Source organism: Coregonus lavaretus (genome assembly GCF_964263955.1).
Source record: "Coregonus lavaretus genome assembly, contig: HAP1_SCAFFOLD_2573, whole genome shotgun sequence".
Lineage (NCBI taxonomy): Eukaryota > Metazoa > Chordata > Actinopteri > Salmoniformes > Salmonidae > Coregonus > Coregonus lavaretus.
Window position 1 is genome coordinate 9150 of NW_028165060.1, and position 24753 is coordinate 33902.

Consider the following 24753-nt stretch of genomic DNA (forward strand, 5'->3'; position numbering starts at 1 on the left):
ACATTAGACCGGTGGAAATTTGTCCTTTTGTTCTGGTGTCCAAATTGGAGATTTTTGGTTCCAACCGCCGTGTCTTTGTGAGACACGGTGTGAGTGAACGGATTATCTCCGCTTGTGTAGTTCCCACCGTAAAGCATGGAGGAGGAGGTGATATGGTGTGGGGGTGCTTTGCTCATGACACTGTCTGTGATTTATATAGAATTCAAGGCACACTTAACCAGCATGGCTACCACAGCATTTTGCAGCGATACGCCATCCCATCTGGTTTGGGCTTAGTGGGACTATCATTTGTTTTTCAACAGGACAATGACCCAATACACCTCCAGGCTGTGTAAGGGCTTTTTTACCAAGAAGGAGAGTGATGGAGTGCTGCATCAGATGACCTGGCCTCCACAATCCCCCGACCTCAACGCAATTGGGATGGTTTGGGATGAGTCGGACCGCAGAGTGAAGGAAAAGCAGCCAACAAGTGCTTAGCATATGTAGGAACTCCTTCAAGACTGTTGGAAACGCATTCCAGGTGAAGCTGGTTGAGAGAATGCCAAGCGTGTGCAAAGCTGTCATCAAGGCAAAGGGTGGCTATGAAGAATCTCAAATATAAAATATATTTTGATTTGTTTAACACTTTCTTGGTTACTACATGATTCCATATGTGTTATTTCATAGGTTTGATGTCTTCACTATTATTCTACAATGTAGAAAATAGTAAACATAAAGAAAAACCCTTGAATGAGTAGGTGTTCTAAAACTTTTGTAGTGTATATACAGTGGGGAGAACAAGTATTTGATACACTGCCGATTTTGCAGGTTTTCCTACTTACAAAGCATGTAGAGGTCTGTAATTTTTATCATAGGCACACTTCAACTGTGAGAGACGGAATCTAAAAGAACAGGAGAGCTTCTTAAAGAAAAACTAACAGGTCTGTGAGAGCCGGAATTCTTACTGGTTGGTAGGTGATCAAATACTTATGTCATGCAATAAAATGCAAATTAATTACTTAAAAATCATACAATGTGATTTTCTGGATTTTTGTTAATTACAGACCTCTACATGCTTTGTAAGTAGGAAAACCTGCAAAATCGGCAGTGTATCAAATACTTGTTCTCCCCACTGTGTATATATATATATATATATATATATATATATATATATATAGATATATATATATAGATATATACACACAGTGAGGGGAAACACATTTTCCCATTGACAAAGAAATTATCAGTCTATAATTGTAATGGTAGGTTTATTTGAACAGTGAGAGACAGAATAACAACAAAAAAATCCAGAAAAACGCATGTCAAAAATGTTATAAATTGATTTGCATTTTAATGAGGGAAATAAGTATTTGACCCCTCTGCAAAACATGACTTAGTACTTGGTGGTAAGCGAAATGCTTGTTTCTAGCTCTTACAGTTGTGTTTCTAGCCCCCCCCACCACTCAGACACATGGCCCTACGGAGCCGTGGACAGAACACAAGATGGCGAGCGTGGTCAGATGAGGGGTGTGTCAGGGAGGGGGGCACGAGGTGTGAGGACTTGCCCAGAGGCATCATGGGGGAGAGAGGGTGACACATGCTGATTAGCGTGGCATTGATTATCATTAGGCCTGTCAGACTGACAAACACAAGCAGACACACATATATATATATACACACACACACACACACACACACACACACACACACACAGAGAGACAGCAACATATGCTGTATGGCATGAAATCCTGATGAGAGGCGGAGAAGGACCTGTTAGAGCTGGTCTTTGTTGGACATGTCTTTCTGCTCTCACTCTGTCAAGTTGAAGAACGTCACAGAGGAATTTGTGTCTGATACAAGAATGTAAGAATCCCTTGTATTGTATGAAACATTCCCTCACACAACAAGAGTGCCATGGAAGTTTAATTTCACGAAAATGAGGCATAGGATTTCTTCAAAATGCAAACAATTTGCATAACTTTGAATACATTTTAGTCATCACTTTTTTATTTGCTTTGCTTGTACAAAAAAAAAAGGTTATTATATGAAAGTGCACTTTTGAGCACACTCTCACTTCCACCTAATCTTTGTCCACAAAAGCCCATTACTTATAAAATAACAACCCCCCCCCAAACCCAAATTTCCTCATTGTATTATTATTCCAGAGTGAGCTTTTTAGCCTATTCTCATATCTAATTCTTTATTCAGGAAATGCCTCTGGCTCTCACATGAGAGTCCTCCCTGGGAAGAGTTCTCAAGAGCCATCCAGCTATGCGTTTCAGAGTGTGTGAGTGTGGTGTGTGAGTGTGGTGTGTGAGTGTGGTGTGTGTGTGTGTGTGTGTGTGTGTGTGTGTGTGTGTGTGTGTGTGTGTGTGTGTACTCACACAGAGAAGGTGGTGTTCCGCGGGCGTGCCAGTGTGCATATGTCGCTCTCTCAGACCATCAGCCTGCGGCTAGCAAGCCACACACTGCTCACAGAGGTAGCGTTATGTTCTAGTGCGGAGGAATACTGTACGGTGCAGATGGAGGCTGTGATTTTGCAGGGGTCCCTGAGTCTGCAGGCCCGTGGTGCTGCGCTGGGCGGCGGGTCGCTGCAGTCAGAGCTGGTGTGTCTGTGTGCGTGTGTGTGTCTGTGTGCGTGCGTGTGTGTGTGTTTGCTGGGCCGAAAGCAGGAGGCCTCTCCGCTCCAGTCTAAACACATTCCTACTTTAAATGGCTTTTCCATTTTGTTATTTTCTATGGCAGGGAATAGAACGTTCTCTCTCTTCTCTCTCTTCTCTCTCTTCCAAGACTCTGTTTTTCTCATATTAAGACTGGAGTGTGGAGGGATTTCTTGTTTCAGGTAGGAGAGTGAGAGGAGAGAGGAGAGCACTTTGTGGCTTGGGGCTTATTGCTGCTGGGTTCATTTAGTCTCACACAGAGGTCTGGAGGGTGTTTTTTCACAATGTAAAATATATGAAAGAATGTAGCTGTCTTTGGTGTGTATTCAGTTTTTAAAGGGGAAAAGGTATAATGGACAGACTGGGAAGAAGATGAGCTGGAAGAGTTATTCTGCTTTTCTTCTGAGTTAGCTTCACGTAGATATCCTGTTTGATTGTTTTCCCAAAAATATATATGAAATAATTGAAATTGTTGGTGTTATAAGCTTGTGAAGGACAAAATGGGATGAGAGTTATTATTATTGGACTAGGGAATGGGATGAGAGTTATTATTATTGGACTAGGGAATGGGATGAGAGTTATTATTATTGGACTAGGGAATGGGATGAGAGTTATTATTATTGGACTAGGGAATGGGATGAGAGTTATTATTATTGGACTAGGGAATGGGATGAGAGTTATTATTATTGGACTAGGGAATGGGATGAGAGTTATTATTATTGGACTAGGGAATGGGATGAGAGTTATTATTATTGGACTAGGGAATGGGATGAGAGTTATTATTATTGGACTAGGGAATGGGATGAGAGTTATTATTATTGGTCTCTACTGAGTTTCTAAACATCAGATGGAGCTGGAACCTCATCATCATCATTCTTCCACCTGTGTCCCTTCACTCAGTGCTGTTCAGGGAAGCATGATTAAAACATTTATATAATTGTTGCCCGCGAACCATAAATAATCATGAAGGGGTGGGGGAGAATACAGAGTTGCCATGGTGACACGGCAGTATCCGTGCCAGTCAGTCAGTCTGTAATTAGCTGCTGTGTGTGTCTGTCTCTCACAAGCCAACAGAGAGAGAGGCACACACTAGAGTTACCCGAATACCCGAGACCCGATCCGGGACAGGAGCGGATCCGGATCCAGAATGCTAAATAATGTCACAGGTCTGGGTTGGATCTGATATGATTGTCACGGGTCTCAGGTATTTGTAATTTTAACTGCCTTGTCCAGAAGGACCTGTACAGATCTGAACGTGACTGCTGCAGTAGAGAGAGAGAAAGAAATGATATAATTTATGCTGCTGCTCTTGCTTTTCATGAGAGTGGAGTGTGGGGCGTGTAGCTTGTTGGCCAATCATAAGTCATCAAAGCAGCAATAGGCTACAGTCATAGAGCCTCGCTCCAGGTGTGGCAAAAGTTAGGAGATATCTAACCAATGGAAAATTGAACTAAATGACAGAATTAAAAGTTAAAGTAGAAGGACATGCTACAATGACCAAGAGCCAACAGGTAGGCTGCTACTTAATATTCTGAATGGAGTTGTTGTTATTTGTAACTGTAGGATGAGAAAGCGCATGCACTGCAGTCTGTTAGCCTAGCTAGCTAACATTAGCGGTTTGATGCAGTCCAAGACAGGTACTACGTAATCATATTTAATGATAAATAACCTAGCTATGGCAGCTATTAGTCTACTATAGAAGCGAGTCGGCTTGGTTGGTTGCTGTCTCCCTCCCTCCTCCCTGCGCCCCATGCTCACAGTACGGCCCCTTCCCCGCCTGCTAGTGTCAACTCTCTCCCCCTCCTCTTGCGCTTTATCAGCTCCGGTTAATAAAGTAGGTTAAAAAATGACTTTTCTGCTGCTTCCCTCACCTGGTCTGGATCCGACCAGGTCTACACGGAACGAGTCTAGTTGTCCTCGGGTGCGTTCAGAACGGGTCTCTACATTATTACTATTTTAATTATGCATATCGGGTCCGGGTGGGAAAGCCCCAGGTTCATTTCGGAACGGGTCCAACTTTTTGGGCCTGTGAAGACCAATAGCACACACTGACTGATCTACAGATCACCTTGCATCATAAATAACTACTCAATATTATTTGTAGATCAGTCAGTCAGTCACAATTTACCCATGATACATGATGGTTTTGATGCTCTCGAACACGCCCATTGACTGGCAGTTACTCATAGACTGCTTCACAAATGGCACTCTTCCCTATAGAGCCCATAGGGCTCTGGTCAAAAGTAGTCCACTATGTAGGGAATAGGGTGCCATTTGGGACGTAACCAGAAAGTACGATCAATGAGTTGCTTGCTGAAATATTCTTAAACAACTCTGCATTTTTTTTGTTCACCAAGGAAAATGAACTTGAGAAGGCATGGCATAACTTACTGTATACTCCCTATGACCCATAAACCAGCTTTCTGGACAAACCAGAAAATCAAGAGCCAAAGTATCCCATCTGAATTTTTATCAAAGCCCGTTCCTGATCACATCTCAGATGATACATAGAATGCAGTGGGATGATGTCATGATGTCACCCAGTCATTATCATCTCAGTTACTGTATACATTTCTGTGTGCCATCCATGCATGTCAATATACCCCACCCTGCTGTACGCTCTGCAGTTCTCTACTCTACATCACCACGCTACTTCCCATAGCTAGTAAATACTCTCTCTCCTCTCTGCAGGCAAGGACGAGCTAGTGAATAACCACAGCCTGTGTAACCAAGGTGTCAAGGTAAGTTTCTGTTTACTTTCTGCTTGCACTGTAACTCACAGGAGTGATAAAAGTGTATATGTCTCACTCTGGCACTGAGGGTCAGTAGAGTGTTTAAAGACTAGTTTATTTATAGTATGTATGTTTACATACATAGCTCCTTGGTGTCACTTCTCAGCACTGGTCTTTAGTCCCCACCACTGAGTGCTGATCATTCTAATAATAATAATTTGGTGGGTGTTTATTTGTCCTATGATGTCATGTTGACACTGAGGCCGGGGTGGTTTTCACTCTGCTACTGGGTGGAGTTTCACACCACACACTCTCTGTGTGTCTGCGTGTGCGGGGGGGGGGGGGGGGGGGGGGATTCAGCCCGGAGCCCTGAGCCCTGAGCCCTGTTCTGTGAGCTCGCAATGAGTTGTCAAGCCACGGAGTAGGAGGGGAGGACCGAGCCGGCCGAGAGGATAGGGGACATAGAGAGTCAAAGGATGCAGAAAGGGAGGAGAGGAGGGTTGAGGAGGCAGAATCAGGAGATTGGAGGGAGAAGGATTGAGCAGAGGGAAGAGATGATAGGATGGAAGAGGAGAGAGTAGCGGGAGAGAGAGAGCGAAGGTTGCGACGGCGCATTACCATCTGAGTAGGGGCAGAGTGAGTAGTGTTGGAGGAGAGCGAGAGAGAAAAGGATACAAAGTAGTGGTCGGAGACTTGGAGGGGAGTTGCAGTGAGATTAGTAGAAGAACAGCATTTAGTAAAGATGAGGTCAAGCGTATTGCCTGCCTTGTGAGTAGGGGGGGACGGTGAGAGGGTGAGGTCAAAAGAGGAGAGGAGTGGAAAGAAGGAGGCAGAGAGAAATGAGTTGAAGGTAGACGTAGGGAGGTTAAAGTCACCCAGAACTGTGAGGGGTGAGCCATCCTCAGGAAAGGAACTTATCAAGGCGTCAAGCTCATTGATGAACTCTCCAAGGGAACCTGGAGGGCGATAAATGATAAGGATGTTAAGCTTGAATGGGCTAGTGACTGTGACAGCATGGAATTCAAATGAGGAGATAGACAGATGGGTCAGGGGAGAAAGAGAGAATGTCCACTTGGGAGAGATGAGGATTCCTGTGCCACCACCCCGCTGACCAGATGCTCTCGGGGTATGCAAGAACACATGGTCAGACGAGGAGAGAGCAGTAGGAGTGTTACGAACCCCGTGGCTCTAAACGTCTAGGGTGGATGGACATGAGACCCGTAACATAAATTATGCAAATTATAAGTGTGACCTGGAACAGTGAGAACCAAAAATGACACAACAACCATGAACTACCGTCAAACATAAATGGTTTATTACTAAACACACGGTAAAGGTTTGGGAAAAAGGGCTGAGCAGGACCCAAGAAATGAAACAATAGTGTAAAACCCCCTAAACTGATCTAGCCTGCCTGAAGAACCGCTAGGCTACTGCTAGTCATCCAAAAGTACAGTGGGTGGTCCGCTCAGGTCTAACTAGTGTTTTTAGACAGAATTCTTCCTACGGGTAATGTACGCCCAAGGGCAACTAGCTTAAACTCCCCTTTTCCCAGAAACACACAAAGCTACCAAACAGGGTAATCAGCAACAAAGTAAGTACGCAATACACAGGACACCACAGTATCCACACTCACATAAAGAAATATATTCTAATAAAGTTACCAACAGGGTAACCAACAACTTAGTGAGTACACAATACACAGGACACCACCGTGTCCATACTCACATATGGAAAAAGTCTCTCTCTCTCTCAACAAACACAAGACTGGTTTTTATACAATGGAATGTGTGATTGAACAAACGAGTAACAGGTGGTGCAATGCACAGGAATGTTCACTGATTGGTCCAATCAGCAGACACCTCAACGACCACCAATCAGGAACATACAGGACACCTGTGATTAGGGCAGAAGGAGTAGAAACACACAAAAACACAGGATACCTGTATCCGTAACACTCCCACCCTTAAAAGAGCAAACCACAATGGTTTGCGACACACGTACTATCACAACACCCAAATTCACAAATCATCCTATCGGGATAACAAAAAAAAACCTAGATCATTACACACGAGACAAAGCATCTGCCAACACATTATCCAACCCCTTTTTGTGGCGGATCTCTATCAGGAGTCTGTATCACGTAGTCAGTTTCCGTTAGTTTCTTTTCAATGACATAAGGACCAGAGAAACGTGCTGACAATGACGCTCCTGGCACAGGCAACAATACAAGAACTCGGTCACCTGGCTGCAGTGAACGAGAAACAGCCTGTGTGTCATAGTGTCGTTTCATCCGTTTCTGTGAGGAAGACAGCGCTTCCTTTGCTAGAGCACAGGCAGCATGTAGGCGCTCACGAAAGCGACTAACGTAGTCCAACACATTTTCTTTCACACACAACTCTTGTGACAAAAACTGATCCTTAAGGACTTTCATAGGTCCTCTCATGGTGTGTCCAAACACCAGTTCAGCTGGGCTGAACCCTAGGGATTCCTGTACTGTCTCACGGACAGCAAACAACACTAGAGGAACTCCCTCATCCCAATCTTTCTCAGATTCCAAGCAATATTTACGGAGCATAGACTTCAGGGTCTGATGCCAACGTTCAAGCGCACCCTGAGACTCTGGGTGATATGCACTTGACACACGGTGTGTAACTGACAAGGATTTTAACACTTGTTTGAAAAGTTTAGAAAGGAAATTCGTACCCTGATCAGTTTGTATCACCTTAGGTAATCCAAAAGTTGAGAAGAATTTGATCAACGCTTTACTCACCACCGGAGCAGTAATCCTTCGCAGAGGAATGGCCTCTGGGTACCTGGTGGCCACACACATAATTGTCAACATAAACTGGTTACCAGATTTTGTTTTTGGTAATGGTCCAACACAATCAACCATCACATGTTCGAAGGGTTCACCTATGGCCGGTATGGGACAAAGAGGCGCGGGGGAAATAACCTGGTTCGGTTTCCCAACTACTTGACAGGTGTGGCAAGTCCGACAGAACCGAGCCACATCTTGTCTTAAGCCAGGCCAAAAGAAATGTCGCAAAACACGATCATAAGTCTTGGTGACTCCCAGATGTCCGGACCACTGGTGATCATGAGCGAGGGATAAAACATTTTGTCGAAAGGCTGTAGGAATCACTATTTGGTAAACAGCATTCCAATCTCCGCCAGCGTCAACATGGGATGTCCATTTACGCATGAGGAGATTACCATCAATGAAGTATGCCATGTTTTTCTTCTTTAGCTCCTCCTCTGAGACAACACTAGAAAAACATTTAGCCAGGCTAATGTCAACCTGTTGGTTAGCGATCAGCTGCTCACGAGTAACTGGTAACTGTATTGCCTCAGCAACAAGTTCCACATCCTTCTTCCTTTCTCTGGGCTGTTGGTCAGACTGCACCAGCTTACCAGAGGTAGCACCCGAACTATCCTCTGGGTCACACTCTCTGAATAGAATCGTGATCTACAAATCTATCACTTCACCCACTTGTCGTGCTTGAGCACGTGTGACAGCACAAGCGGGGAACACATCTGGATAACCCTGTGCCAGCTCCTCGGAGAGAGACTGGTCACTTTTATCCAATACCTCCAATACGGGTATCACCTTTCCTCCGGCAATATCGTTGCCCATTATAAATGTCACACCTTTTACTGGCAACATAGGACGTACACCAACTCTGAACAATCCACTGACTAACTCAGAGTGTACGTTCACAAAGTGCAATGGCACTGGGACGAAACCCATTTCAATTCCTTGTACTAACACACTGGAACCACAATATGTATTACTGGACAAGGGCAACACATCAGCGAGTATGAACGACTGCGCCGCACCAGTATCTCTGAGGATTGTAACTGGACGCTGAGACGCTTCGTCATCTGATATAGAAACAAACCCCTCAAAAATGAACGGTTCATAACTGTGATCTGGGACAGGGACTTTCAAACCACATTCACTATGAGGCCTCTGTCTTGATTCCGGCCTTACAACCGTACGAATCAGCCCAACACCCGTTGGCGGCCTGGCGTGCTGAGGCATCCCCGGTTTGCGTTTTAGCAGAAAGCAATCATTAACCATATGTCCCACCTTATGACAATAGAAACAGTGACGCACATCTTTTGGGCGTGCTGGATGTACTGCTGGTCGACTAGGACTAAAAGTTAGCAACTCTGCAGCCCTGCTCTCCGTACGAGCCGAAAACACGCTCTTATGCGTCAACACAAACTCGTCTGCCAATACAGACGCTTCCGACAGTGAGGATACTTTCTGTTCGTTCAGATAAACTACAATGCGTTCCGGTAAGCAATTTTTAAACTCTTCTAACAAGATTAACTCCCGTAGAGAGTTAAAATCAGTTACTTTACTAGCACTGTGCCATTTGTCAAACAGATTTCCTTTGTCTCTAGCAAACTCCACATAAGTCTGAGTAGGAGACTTTTTATGAGACCTAAATCTCTGTCGATATGCCTCAGGAACAAGCTCATAGGCACGAAGAACAGTAGCTTTGACCACTTCATAATTCAAACTGTCTTCAAGAGGTAGCGCTGCCAGAACCTCTTGGGCTTTACCTGTTAGTTTACACTGAAGTAATAGGCACCATACCTCTTCGGGCCATTTCAATGCTACCGCTATGCGTTCAAACACACTGAAATAGGAATCAACCTCTGACTCCCTGAACACAGGTACCAAGGTGATCTGCCTACTAATATCAAACGTAGCAGATGACAAAGCTGGTGAGGATGGCTCACTAGCAGGCATAGTATGAGCAGAGACTAACCTCGCTGTTTCTGCCTCTAGTTCCATTTTACGCATCTCCAGTTCTTGATCAAGCCTACGCGTCTCCAGTTCCATCTTACGCATCTCCAGTTCTTGATCAAGCCTACGCGTTTCCAGCTTGTCTAGCCTGATTTGTGCCCGCTCTTCCGCCTCCATTTGGAGCCGTGTCGAGCGGACATCGATCCTGGCATCACTGTCAGTCAGTGGGGAGAGTGGGTCATAACGGGGCAATGTGGCCGGAGCCTTAGCCTCGTCCTCAGACACTGATGGGCTTACAGGAACAGCAACCACCTCCCCTACAGGAGCAGCAGACTCAGGCGGCGGTAACTCAAGCACTCGCTCGTTCAACAATATCGCTAGCACTACTTCCCTAACTTCTGCTTTCACTAAACCCCTCGGTATGGGTGCAGAAAAGTGGTCAGCCAAAACCTGTAGATCCACTCTACGGCAATTCTCAAAAACCTCCCACGTAGGGTTTTCCAAAAATGCCTCCAACTCAAAAGTAGCCATCCTACTAACAACACGAGCCGTCGACTACTGAACACACAAAAAACAGGTAGTACAGCTGCCAAGCTCAACACTGAACCAGACACTTACTAATTTGCATGAGTAGCACGTTCAAATCCCGGACGAACCCCCACTTTATGTTACGAACCCCGTGGCTCTAAACGTCTAGGGTGGATGGACATGAGACCCGTAACATAAATTATGCAAATTATAAGTGTGACCTGGAACAGTGAGAACCAAAAATGACACAACAACCATGAACTACCGTCAAACATAAATGGTTTATTACTAAACACACGGTAAAGGTTTGGGAAAAAGGGCTGAGCAGGACCCAAGAAATGAAACAATAGTGTAAAACCCCCTAAACTGATCTAGCCTGCCTGAAGAACCGCTAGGCTACTGCTAGTCATCCAAAAGTACAGTGGGTGGTCCGCTCAGGTCTAACTAGTGTTTTTAGACAGAATTCTTCCTACGGGTAATGTACGCCCAAGGGCAACTAGCTTAAACTCCCCTTTTCCCAGAAACACACAAAGCTACCAACAGGGTAACCAACAACTTAGTGAGTACACAATACACAGGACACCACCGTGTCCATACTCACATATGGAAAAAGTCTCTCTCTCTCTCAACAAACACAAGACTGGTTTTTATACAATGGAATGTGTGATTGAACAAACGAGTAACAGGTGGTGCAATGCACAGGAATGTTCACTGATTGGTCCAATCAGCAGACACCTCAACGACCACCAATCAGGAACATACAGGACACCTGTGATTAGGGCAGAAGGAGTAGAAACACACAAAAACACAGGATACCTGTATCCGTAACAAGGAGTAGCAGTGTTTTCTGTGGTAATCCATGTTTCCATCAGCGCCAAGAAGTCGAGGGACTGGAGGGTAGCATAGGCTGAGATGAACTCTGCCTTATTGGCCGCAGAACGGTAGTTCCAGAGGCTGCCAGAGACCTGGAACTCCACGTGGGTTGTGCGTGCAGGGACCACCAGATTAGAGTGGCAGCAGCCACGCGGTGTGAGGCGTTTGTATAGCCTGTGCTATAAATGGAAACACGAAGCACACCAAACTATTTGGTCCTTTAAAAACCTACTGTATGTAATATAGTGTGATATAGCTTGGGAAATAGATAAATGTGACTCTGGATGACAACATAATGTTTTTTTCCAAAAAAGTGTTAAACAAATCAAAATATATTTATATAATAGCCACCCTTTGCCTTGATGACAGCTTTGCACACTCTTGGCATTCTCTCAACCAGATTAATGAGGTAGTCAACTGGAATGCATTTCAATTAACAGGTGTGCCTTGTTAAAAGTTAATTTGTAGAATTTATTTCCTTCTTAATGCGTTTGAGCCAATCAGTTGTGTAAAAGACCAAGTCCATATTATGTCAAGAACAGCTCAAATAAGCAAAGAGAAACGACAGTCCATCATTACTTTAAGACATGAAGGTCAGTCAATACAGAACATTTCAAGAATGTTCACTTGCAAAAACCATCAAGCGCTATGATGAAACTGACTGTCATGAGGACCGCCACAGGAATGGAAGACCCAGAGTTACCTCTGCTGCAGAGGATAAGTTCATTAGAGTTACCAGCCTCAGAAATTGCAGCCCAAATAAATGCTTCACAGTGTTCAAGTAACAGACACATCTCAACATCAACTGTTCAGAGGGGACTGTGTGGATCAGGCCTTCATGGTCGAATTGCTGCAAAGAAACCACTACTAAAGGACACCAATAAGAAGAAGAGACCTTCTTGGGCCAAGAAACACGAGCAATGGACATTAGATCGGTGGAAATTTGTCCTTTGGTCTGGAGTCCAAATTTGAGATTTTTGGTTGCAACCGCCTTGTCTTTGTGAGACGCGGTGAGGGTGAACGGATGATCTCTGCATGTGTAGTTCCCACCATAAAGCATGGAGGAGGAGGTGTTATGGTTTAGGGGTGCTTTGCTGGTGACACTGTCTGTGATTTATTTATAATTCAAGGCACACTTAACCAGCATGGCAACCACAGCATTCTTTAGCGATATGCCATCCCATCTGGTTTGGGCTTAGTGCCACGCTGATCCTCAACACAGGGACCCCTCAGGGGTGCGTCCTTAGTCCTCTCTTATACTCCCTGTTCACCCAATTCTGCGTCGCCACGCACAACTCCAACACCATCATTAAGTTTGCCGACAACACAACGGTGGTAGGCCTGATCACCGACGACGATGAGATAGCCTATAGGGAGGAGGTCAGAGACCTGGTAGTGTGGTGCCAGGACAACAACCTCTCCCTCAAAGTCAGCAAGACAAATGAGCTGATCGTGGACTACAGGACATTCACATTGACAGGGCTGTAGTGGAGCTGGTAGAGAGCTTCAAGCTTCTCAGTGTGCACATCACTAAGGTATTAACATGGTCCACACACACCAACACAGTCGTGGAGACGGCATGACAACGCCTCTTCCTCCATCTGGAGGCTGAAAAGATTTGGCATGGGCCCAGCTGCACCGTTGAGAGCATCTTGACTGGCTGCATTACCTCTTGGTATGGCAACTGCTTGGCATTCAACCGCAAGGTGCTACTGAGGGTAGTGCGTAAGGCCCAGAACCCAGTACAACTTTTTTGACTGATCACATATGCTGCTGTTTATTATCTGTCACTTTATTCCTACTTATATGCACATCGACTCTGTACTGGTACCCCATGTATATAGCCAAGTTAGCGTTACTCATTGTGTATTTATTATTGCTTTTATTATTACGTGTTTTATTTTTCAATTATTTCTCAATTTCCTTTCTCTCTGCATTGTTGGGAGGGGCCCGTAAGTAGGCATTTCACTGTTAGTCTACACCTGTTTTTTACGAAGCATGTGACAAATAACATTTGTTTTGATTTGAATTAAGCCTAACCCTCTAGGATAGTGTTCAGGCAAATATGGCTTTACATGGGAAGTTTACTTATTACATGCGCAGTATGCAAGTTCTGTAGTATTCTCTGAGTGAGGGGACTGCAGCAGGTCTGTAGCACATAGTATGACCCTGAATGCCTGCATTGCAGTCTGTGTTTGCACTGGCTTGACCCCTTGTGGCTGTTTTAAAACACTGCACTACATTGCATGTGAACTAGGCAGATCTGTAATAGCACAACAGTAACAGAATTAAGTGCTATATGATGAATTAATATCCACTGTAATGATATTAGAATGTCTTCTATTGGATTAGATTTTTTTATTTGATAAAATAAAAATAAAAAATAAAATAATAATTGTAAAGTGGTTATCCCACTGGCTATAAGGTGAATGCACCAATTTGTAAGTCGCTCTGGATAAGAGCGTCTGCTAAATGACGTAAATGTAAATGTAAATGTATTAGGTACCCCATTAGCCAACGCCAACGGTGACAGCAAGTCTTACTGGGGTCCGACACATAACCAAAAAGACATTACAGACAAAAGACACATTTTGCATTAAAGGGTGATGATTTGATGATTTGATGATTTGGAAAGTGGCAACATAACTCAAAGTAACTATAGTATATATCTATCAACTGCAGGTATATCTGATTAGAATAGATTTGTTTAGTCGTGGAAGAGCACTGCACAATACTGTTATGAACTGTATAGAATGACAAGAAAGAACCTGTTATGGCCAGTATAGAATGAAGAGAAATAACCTGTTATGAACAGTATAGAATGAATAGAAATAACCTGTTATGACCAGTATAGAATGAAGAGAAATAACCTGTTATGACCAGTATAGAATGAAGAGAAATAACCTTTTATGGCCAGCAGTGGTGGAAAAAGTACCCAATTGTCATACTTGAGTATGAGTGAAAGTCACCCAATAAAATACTACTTGAGTAAAAGTCTAAAAGTATTTGGTTTTAATTATACTTAAGTGTTAAAAGTAAATTTAATTGCTAAAATATACTTAAGTATCAAAAGTAAAAGTATAAATCATTTCAAATTAATTATATTAAGCAAACCAGACGGCACCATTCTCTTGTTTTTTAAATTTACGGATAGCCAGGAGAACACTCTAACACTCAGACATCATGTGCAAAAAAAGCATGTGTGTTTAGTGAGTCCACCAGGTCAGAGGCAGTAGGGATTACCAGGGATGTTCTCTTGATAAGTGCGTGAATTTGACAATTTTCCTGTCCTGCTAAGCATTCTAAATGTAACGAGTACTTTTGGATGTCAGGGGAAATGTATGGAGTAAAACGTACATTATTTTCTTTAGGAATGTAGTGAAATAAAAATTGTCAAAAATATATATAGTAAAGTAAAGTACAGGTACCCCAAAAAACTACTTAAGTAGTACTTTAAAGTATTTTTACTTATAATAATATGCCATTTTAGCAGACGCTTTTATCCAAAGCGACTTACAGTCATGTGTGCATACATTTAAAAAAAAAAATGTTTTACGTATGGTACTTTTTTTTTACTTAAGTACTTTACACCACTGATGGCCAGTATAGAATGAAGAGAATGAACCTGTTATGGTCACTATAGAATAAAGAGAAAGAACCTGAGTCAGATGTGGATCAGAGGTGGTACATTTACTGTCTTCCTTGATCAATGACCTTGTGCACTATTCTTTTGATGCAACTGTGTTGATGTTCTCTCTCTCTCTCTCTCTCTCTCTCTCTCTCTCTCTCTCTCTCTCTCTCTCTCTCTCTCTCTCTCTCTCTCTCTCTCTCTCTCTCTCTCTCTCTCTCTCTCTCTCTCTCTCTCTCTCTCTCCCTCCCCCTCTCTCCCTCCCTCTCTCTCTCTCCCTCCCTCCTCCCTAGGGTGTGTGTGATGCCCCCTTCCTAGCAGGTCCCCTCCCAGTGTGTGATGCATCATGGCTCCGGTGCTGAGTGCCTTGTTGGGGCCAGGGGACGCGGGTTCAGGGGTCGCCACGGCGACATCTCTAGGCAACGAGCCGCTGGTCCTAGTGGGCACCCTGATGGCCATCTCTGCGTTGGTGCTGCTCTCGCTGCTACTGCAGCTTTGTGCCAGCTGCCAGGGGTGAGTGGGACACGTAGGACACACACACACACACACAATAAAATGAATTGCATGAATAATAATACTGTAATTGTACTTACAGTGCCCTCAAAGTATTCACACCCCTTGACTTTGTCCACATTTTGTTGTGTTACAACCTGAATTTAAAATGGATTAAATTGAGATTTTGTGTCTCTGATCTACACACAATACCCCATAATGTCAAAGTGGAATTATGTTTGCAAATGTTTACAAATGAATTACAAATGAAAAGCTAAAATATCTTGAGTCAATAAGTCTTCACCTCTTTGTTATGGCAAGCCTAAATAAGTTCAGGAGTAAAAATGTACTTAACAATTCACATAATAAGTTGCATGGACTCACTCTGTGTGCAATAATAGTTTTTAACATCACTACCTCATCTCTGTACCCCACACATACAATTATCTGTAAAGTCCCTCAATCAAGCACTTAATTTCAAACACAGATTCAGCCACAAAGACCAGGGAGGTTTTCCAATGCCTCGCAAAGAAGGGCACCTATTGGTAGATGGGTAAAAATAAAATAAAAAGCAGACATTGAATATCCATTTGAGCATGGTGAAGTTATTAATTACACTTTGGATGTTGTATCAATACACCCAGTCACAACAAAGATACAGGTGCCCTTCCTAACTCAGTTGCCATAGAGGAAGGAAACCGCTCAGGGATTTTACCATGAGTCCAATGGTGATTTTAAAACAGTTACAAAGTTTAATGGCTGTGATAGGAGATAACTAAGGATGGATCAGCAACATTGTAGTTACTCCACAATACTAACATACATTTCAGAGTGAAAAGAAGGAAGCCTGTATAGAATAAAAATATTCCAAAACATGCATCCTGTTTGCAATAAGGCACTAACGTAATACTGCGAAAATGTGACAAAGAAATTAACTTTACAAAGTGTTATGTTTGGGGCAAATCCAACACATCACTGAGTACCAGTCTTCATATTTTCAAGCATGGTGGAGGCAGCATCATGTTATGGGTATGCTTGCTATTGACAAGGACTGGGGAGTTTTTTTAGGATAAAAATAAATGGAAAAAATCATAGAGGAAAACCTGGTTCAGTCTGCTTTCCAACAGACACTGGGAGAAAATTCACCTTTCTCCAGGACAATAACCTAAAACACAAGGCCAAATATACACTGGTTGCTTACCAAGACGACATTGAATGTTCCTGAGTAGCATACTTACAGTCTTGCCAATCTATGGCCAGATTTGAAAATGTCTGTCTAGCAATGATCAACAACCAACTTGACAGAGCTTGAAGAATTTTTAAAAGAATAATGTGCAAATGTTGCACAATCCAGGTGTGCAAAGCTTTTAGAGACTTACCCAGAAAGGCTCACAGCTGTAATCGCTGCGAAAGGTGATTCTAACATGTATTGACTCGGGTGTGAATACTTATGTAAATTAGATATGTATGTATTTCATTTGCAAACATTTCTAAAAATCATTATGTCATCCATCTTGAATTCAGGCTGTAACACATCAAAATGTGTAATAAGTAATGGTGTATGAATACTTTCTGAAGGCACTGTAGTTGTACTGTTGATTTCAGTTGTAACTAATAGTTTTATTTTATTTTGTATATATATACAGTGAGGGAAAAAAGTATTTGATCCCCTGCTGATTTTGTACGTTTGCCCACTGACAAAGAAATGATCAGTCTATCATTTTAATGGTAGGTTTATTTGAACCGTGAGAGACAGAATAACAACAAAATAATCCAGAAAAACGCATGTCAAAAATGTTATAAATTGATTTGCATTTTAATGAGGGAAATAAGTATTTGACCCCTCTGCAAAACATGACTTAGTACTTGGTGGCAAAACCCTTGTTGGCAATCACAGAGGTCAGATGTTTCTTGTAGTTGGCCACCAGGTTTGCACACATCTCAGGAGGGATTTTGTCCCACTCCTCTTTGCAGATCTTCTCCAAGTCATTAAGGTTTCGAGGCTGACGTTTGGCAACTCGAACCTTCAGCTCCCTCCACAGATTTTCTATGGGATTAAGGTCTGGAGACTGGCTAGGCCACTCCAGGACCTTAATGTGCTCTTCTTGAGCCACTCCTTTGTTGCCTTGGCCGTGTGTTTTGGGTCATTGTCATGCTGGAATACCCATCCACGACCCATTTTCAATGCCCTGGCTGAGGGAAGGAGGTTCTCACCCAAGATTTGACGGTACATGGCCTCGTCCATCGTCCCTTTGATGCGGTGAAGTTGTCCTGTCCCCTTTGCAGAAAAACACCCCCAAAGCATAATGTTTCCACCTCCATGTTTGACGGTGGGGATGGTGTTCTTGGGGTCATAGGCAGCATTCCTCCTCCTCCAAACACGGCGAGTTGAGTTGATGCCAAAAAGCTCGATTTTGGTCTCATCTGACCACAACACTTTCACCCAGTTCTCCTCTGAATCATTCAGATGTTCATTGGCAAACTTCAGACGGGCATGTATATGTGCTTTCTTGAGCAGGGGGACCTTGTGGGCCCTGCAGGATTTCAGTCCTTCACGGCGTAGTGTGTTACCAATTGTTTTCTTGGTGACTATGGTCCCAGCTGCCTTGAGATCATTGACAAGATCCTACCGTGTAGTTCTGGGCTGATTCCTCACCGTTCTCATGATCATTGCAACTCAACGAGGTGAGATCCTGCGTGGAGCCCCAGGCCGAGGGAGATTGACAGTTATTTTGCAAATAATCGCGCCAACTGTTGTCACCTTCTCACCAAGCTGCTTGGCAATGGTCTTGTAGCCCATTCCAGCCTTGTGTAGGTCTAAAATCTTGTCCCTGACATCCTTGGAGAGCTCTTTGGTCTTGGCCATGGTGGAGAGTTTGGAATCTGATTGATTGATTGCTTCTGTGGACAGGTCTCTTTTATACAGGTAACAAGCTGAGATTAGGAGCACTCCCTTTAAGAGTGTGCTCCTAATCCAGCTCGTTACCTGTAAAAAAGACACCTGGGAGCCAGAAATCTTTCTGATTGAGAGGGGGTCAAATACTTATTTCCCTCATTAAAATGCAAATCAATTTATAACATTTTTGACATGCATTTTTCTGGATTTTTTTGTTGTTATTCTGTCTCTCACTGTTCAAATAAACCTACCATTAAAATTATAGACTGATCATTTCTTTGTCAGTGGGCAAACATACAAAATCAGCAGGGGATCAAATACTTTTTTCCCTCACTGTATATATATTATTATTTTATATTAAAAATTTTACTTTTCTCCCCAATTGGTAGTTAGTCTTGTCCCATCGCTGCAACTCCCCTATGGACTCGGGAGAGGCGAAGGTTGAGAGCCATGTGTCCTCCGAAACGCAACCCTGACAAGCCGCACTGCTTCTTGACACGCTGCTCGCTTAACCCGAGTGCCAGCCACACCAATGTGTCGGAGGAAACACCGTCCTGCTGGCGATCGAAGTGAGCTTGCAGGCGCCCGGCCCGCCACAAGGAGTCACTAGAGCACGATGGGACAAGGAAATCCCTGCTAAACCCTCCCCTAACCCGGACGACGCTGGGCCAATTGTGCGGCGCTTCACGGGTCTCCCGGTCACGGCCAGCAATTTTTATATCTTTTTTATTTCACCTTTATTTAACTGGTTAACCTTTATTTAACACAGCCTGGGATCGAACCCGGGTCTGTAGTGACGCCTTGGACCGCTGCGCCACTCGGGAGGCGCTAACTAATAGTTTATTGATCACATTCTTACTTTGGTACCGGCAGACAGACCAGCACAGTTGGGTGACTGCATTATTAGAGTCTTCTGCAGACTGTATACTGTAGTTCAGAGGCTTCAGAGACAAAGTCAAAGTTTTAATCACCATCTTCCTTCTTCCTTCTTCTTCTCCAGGCAAAATAAATCCAATGGCCACCCAGGAGACCATGAGAACCTCATGAATGGAGTGAGTCTGTCTGAAGTAGTCCTCTTTTCTTTCCTCTTTTCCCTCTTTTAAAGCGTTCCCTCGCTTCCTTCACTTAAAACAGCAAGTAGAAGTTAGTCTGCTACAGTGTATATCTCTCCTTTCATTTTCTGTCAGACGTTCCTCTCGACACTTCAGTGACTGAGGGTTGGGCTTGTGAAAACGTTGATCATCACAGGGTTAGTCAATGAAAACAAGGGAGAGAACATGTCAGAGACAACTTGTCTAGCTAGCAGAAGGGTTGAGTGGGTGGGTTGGTGTCTGCCTGGGTTAGACTCTTGGAGAGGAGACAACGGCTGTGAGTTGTGAAGCTGTTTGTGTGTGCATTTGTGCATTTGCCTGTGTGCATGCAAGCGTGTGTGTGTCTCTCTCTCTCTGGGTGTCAGGGGGTGTCAAGCCTGAGGCAGTCACATTAGCATCCATAATGACCACAGGGAGGTGGAGAGAGAGCTCGCGATAGAGAGGAAGAAGGGGGGAGCGAGAGGGAGAGGAAGATGGGGAGAGAGAGAGGGACAGAGAGAGGGGGAGAGAGAGAGGGACAGAGAGAGGGGAAGAGAGAGGGACAGAGAGAGGGACAGAGAGAGAGGGACAGAGAGAGAGGGACAGAGAGAGGGGGAGAGAGAGAGGGGGAGAGAGAGGGGAGAGAGGGACATAGAGAGGGGGAGAGAGCTCGCGATAGAGAGGAAGATGTGGGGAGCGAGAGGGACAGAGAGAGGGGGAGAGAGAGGGGGAGAGAGAGAGGGAGAGAGAGCGAGAGACAGAGCGAGGGACAGAGCGAGGGACAGAGCGAGGGACAGAGCGAGGGCCATTCACTCCTTTGTCTAAGTGTGGTGCAGAATGGGAGGGAGGATGACCCAGGTCAAGAGTTCAGAGGTCAACATTATTCGGGAAGGAATGGACAGAAGGGAGACATGAATTCCAGAACGGGGAAGGAGTATTCGTTTAATGTGATAAATACAGTCAAAATATTTACTCCGACACACTCTCTCGCTCTATCACTTCAACACACACACACACACTCTGTGTACTCTGGTCTGGAAACAATGTGACTTCCACATCGGTCTGCAGTATCTTTATATAAACTGTAATGTTCTCAGAGAAGAATTTGTATTTTCAGAGCCACAGTATTGAATTCACCTTTTCTTTCACAAGTTCACAAGTTAGCATATTAATTGCATAGTAAACTGTTTATTTCAATGGGATTCTGAGTGCATATTATTAATTATTACACTATCCACAGCTATTCCATGATGATGAGAACCATTACATTTACATTTACATTTACGTCATGTAGCAGACGCTCTTATCCAGAGCGACTTACAAATTGGTGCATTCACCTTATAGCCAGTGGGATAACCACTTTACAATGTTTGTTTTTTTTTGGGGGGGGGGAAGGGAGGGGTAGAAGGATTACTTTATCCTATCCCAGGTATTCCTTAAAGAGGTGGGGTTTGGGCATTAGCTATAGTAACGAACACATTACACTTACAAGGGGTGATTAAGTGAGATAAATATCTCTCTTTCAGAGATAAACTGACATCCTCCTTTCATTCCAACCACATGCTGTCACACTCGCTCGGCTCACACCTCCGGGGATGTGGAAACCTTTTTAACTGATGGATTGGATATCTGGAGAGTAACCTTTACGCCGTAATGTAGAGCCTCGCCTGTGAAAATATTGAAGAGGACTTCACTTAAACAGTGGAGTGTCTGTCACAGAGTGACGGGTTAAATAGGGGCTTTGTCTTGTCCTCCACAGGCGAAGTGCTGCACCGCTAACGCCATCAGATTCAGCCTAGCAACAGTCATTACCAGACACAGCCACTACAAGGTGCTATAGAGCTATATCTCACTGCCTCATTTGGTTTTCTATCAGTGAGGTGTCTGAAAAACAACAAACAAAGGCCTGCAGTGGCTGCTAGCTCAATGCCCGTTTCTCCCCCCACAATGTCATGATGTTAATATGAGTTAAAGTGTAAATATATTAGATTTTCTATTAGAGTTTGTTGACACTGATTTAATGTATGTGTAATGTATTTGGCTCCACTTAGCAGATGTTTTTATCCAAAGTGACTTATAGTACAGTGAGTGCATATGTTTTTTGTATGTGTACTAACTGAGCCACACAGGACCACATAGGGATTTAGGGTAGGGTAAACTGATCCCAGATCTCTGTCTATATTAAGCCACATAGACCCATCCTAACCTAGTCCTTGTCACTATTGTACAGGTGTCTGAGAGAGAGACGTTTACCGGTAGTCAGTCTGTGGACAGCCCAGGGACTGACCTAGTGGTGAGCAGTTCACACAACGGCCCACTAACCAGTGGTACAGGTAACACACACACAATGACTTCTTCTGCACGTGTTGTTTGTTTGTCGCCGTTTCAGAGAGTGGAATATTCATTCAGCATACATTATTACATCTACATTTAACCTTCACTTTACACACTTGCTTGATTATTCATTTTGCTTCCACACCTGTGGCTATCTAGTCCATGAGATGTGTTCCAATTATAGTCTGGTAACAGATCAGTTTGTGTTGTAGCCAGTTATACTGTTGGCTATAGGCCTTCTGGCATGACAACAAACCACAAAGGAGTTGGCTAAAGCGCAAACAAGATATGTGAATGAGCAGGCTAACTAGTCCAAATTGTCCACTGCAGCTTTCAAAGATGCAATGTTGTTTAAGATTAAGGCCTCCATTCTCAAACTCTCTCTCTGTTAACCCGGCATAACCACCCACCCACACACTCCCCCTTTGTTGTGTCCAATTAATTTAAATGAAACTCAACCCAACCCAACTCATCTAAAAAATAAAAAAAGATTCAATTTGATTGATCCATCCTCTCCCAGTGTTGACAGACACCCAGGACAGCAGTCCCCAGCCCTCTGAGGAGATGCTGTCCAGCCAGTCAGAGCTGCGGAGCTCCAAGTGTCCCCAGGACCGCGAGCTGCCCAGCATCCCACCCAACAACGCCCTGGAGGGTATGGGATCCTCCAGCGGACCCCCTCTACCTGTCTCTGGAGACGGCACCTACGAGGTTTTAGGGATTCATGCTGTTGTTGTTCCTATGTATTTATACAGCTACTTATTGGAATGAGTCCTCTTGTGTTTATTGTGTACTTGTACTGAATTGTGTTGTCTATTATGTGTTGGAGTAGAAACCCAGGAAGATTAGTCCTAATGTACTGACGGCTGTCTCAATCAACTAAACTAGGTGGTGAAGGAGAGAGGCGGCGTCTTGACGGCGTCCCGTGACGTGAGCATTGAAGACTCCCTGTACGAGACTGTCAAAGAGCTGAAGGACCATCCCGGCAGCCTGGCTGTAGGTCTACCCAATGGACACGGTACTACGTCCCCCCTCAGCCCCGGTGACGACCCTCACCACCTCCACAACCACCTACCACTTTCCCACCAACGTCCAGCCCTCCACAACGGCCACCTCAGCCCCTGCAGCACCCCGGAGCGGGGGCCCCTGTGCGCGGGAGTGGAGTACGCCTCGGTGGATCTGAACAAGAAGAGCCGTTACAGTGCAGATCTGGAGGCCAGGCGCTCAGCCACCATCGCTGCTGCTGTGAGCCCCACAGAGGAGCCCGAGGAGGAGGAGGAGAGACCCCCGCCTGTACCTGACAAGGTGCTGGATGAGAATGACAACCAGCCTACCATGATGGACGCAGGAGGGGTGGTGGTAATGGGGGCCGCACTTCACAACGGAGAGGTGAGGATGGTTGTCTGTGTTTGTGTAAGCCAATGTGTGTGACAGAAAAATGGAGTAAACAAGACAGTAGGACGACAGCTCTAAGGATTCCTCACAATACTAGATGCATTGATTCACAAGATAGTGATTTGCATCCTTTGCTCTGGCCTCAGCCTCAAGTTGGAGTAGGAAGAGAACAATGGGAAAGGAGACTCCCTCTACCGCTCGATTAGGATCCCGAGAAGAGAGAGATCTAAAGGTTATTAATGAAGTTAGGTACGCCGGGAGTTTTTGTGAGAGAGCTTTATAAATAAAAAGAGAGCGATGAATCAACCTACAGTGGGGAGAACAAGTATTTGATACACTGCCTATTTTGCAGGTTTTCCTACTTACAAAGCATGTAGAGGTCTGTAATCTTTATCATAGGTACACTTCAACTGTGAGAGACGGAATCTAAAACAAAAATCCAGAAAATCACATTGTATGATTTTTAAGTAAATAATTTGCATTTTATTGCATGACATAAGTATTTGATACATCAGAAAAGCAGAACTTAGTATTTGGTACAGAAACCGTTGTTTGCAATTACAGAGATCATACGTTTCCTGTAGGTCTTGACCAGGTTTGCACACACTGCAGCAGGGATTTTGGCCCACTCCTCCATACAGACCTTCTCCAGATCCTTCAGGTTTCGGGGCTGTCGCTGGGCAATACGGACTTTCAGCTCCCTCCAAAGATTTTCTATTGGGTTCAGGTCTGGAGACTGGCTAGGCCACTCCAGGACCTTGAGATGCTTCTTACGGAGCCACTCCTTAGTTGCCCTGGCTGTGTGTTTCGGGTCGTTGTCATGCTGGAAGACCCAGCCACGACCCACCTTCAATGCTCTTACTGAGGGAAGGAGGTTGTTAGCCAAGATCTTGCGATACATGGCCCCATCCATCCTCCCCTCAATACGGTGCAGTCGTCCTGTCCCCTTTGCAGAAAAGCATCCCCAAAGAATGATGTTTCCACCTCCATGCTTCACGGTTGGGATGGTGTTCTTGGGGTTGTACTCATCCTTCTTCTTCCTCCAAACACGGCGAGTGGAGTTTAGACCAAAAAGCTCTATTTTTGTCTCATCAGACCACATGACCTACTCCCATTCCTCCTCTGGATCATCCAGATGGTCATTGGCAAACTTCAGACGTGTCACGGATTCTGCCGAGACTGCTCCTGGTTCGGGCAGGCTTCGGCGTTCGCCGTCCCCGGAGTACTAGCTGCCACCGCTCTATGTTTCGTAGTGTGATTGCTTTTGTCTGTCTTTTACACCTGTGTCCATTTGTGTGTTGATTACTTGTCTTATAAGTTCCTTGTTTTGCATTAGTCTGATTGTGTGTTGTTATTTTCTGCCTGTCGTGCAGAGCTGCGTGTCTGCACTCTGTCTTTGTTTGGGATTAT

At 44.4% G+C, this 24753-nt stretch overlaps 1 protein-coding gene across 1 annotated transcript in view; it reads left to right on the forward strand.

Moving 5' to 3' along the window:
- The first annotated feature begins 5313 nt into the window (after nt 1-5313).
- Nucleotides 5314-24753, forward strand: part of LOC311116333 (phosphoprotein associated with glycosphingolipid-enriched microdomains 1-like) — a 30063-nt gene continuing 10623 nt past the window's right edge. The window contains exons 1-6 of the mRNA XM_084191427.1: nt 5314-5380; nt 15453-15672; nt 19548-19599; nt 21848-21950; nt 22472-22659; nt 22837-23337. Of these exons, the coding sequence (XP_084047553.1) occupies nt 15506-15672; nt 19548-19599; nt 21848-21950; nt 22472-22659; nt 22837-23337 (1011 nt within the window). The 5' untranslated portion in view covers nt 5314-5380; nt 15453-15505. The remainder of the gene's footprint in view (nt 5381-15452; nt 15673-19547; nt 19600-21847; nt 21951-22471; nt 22660-22836; nt 23338-24753) is intronic.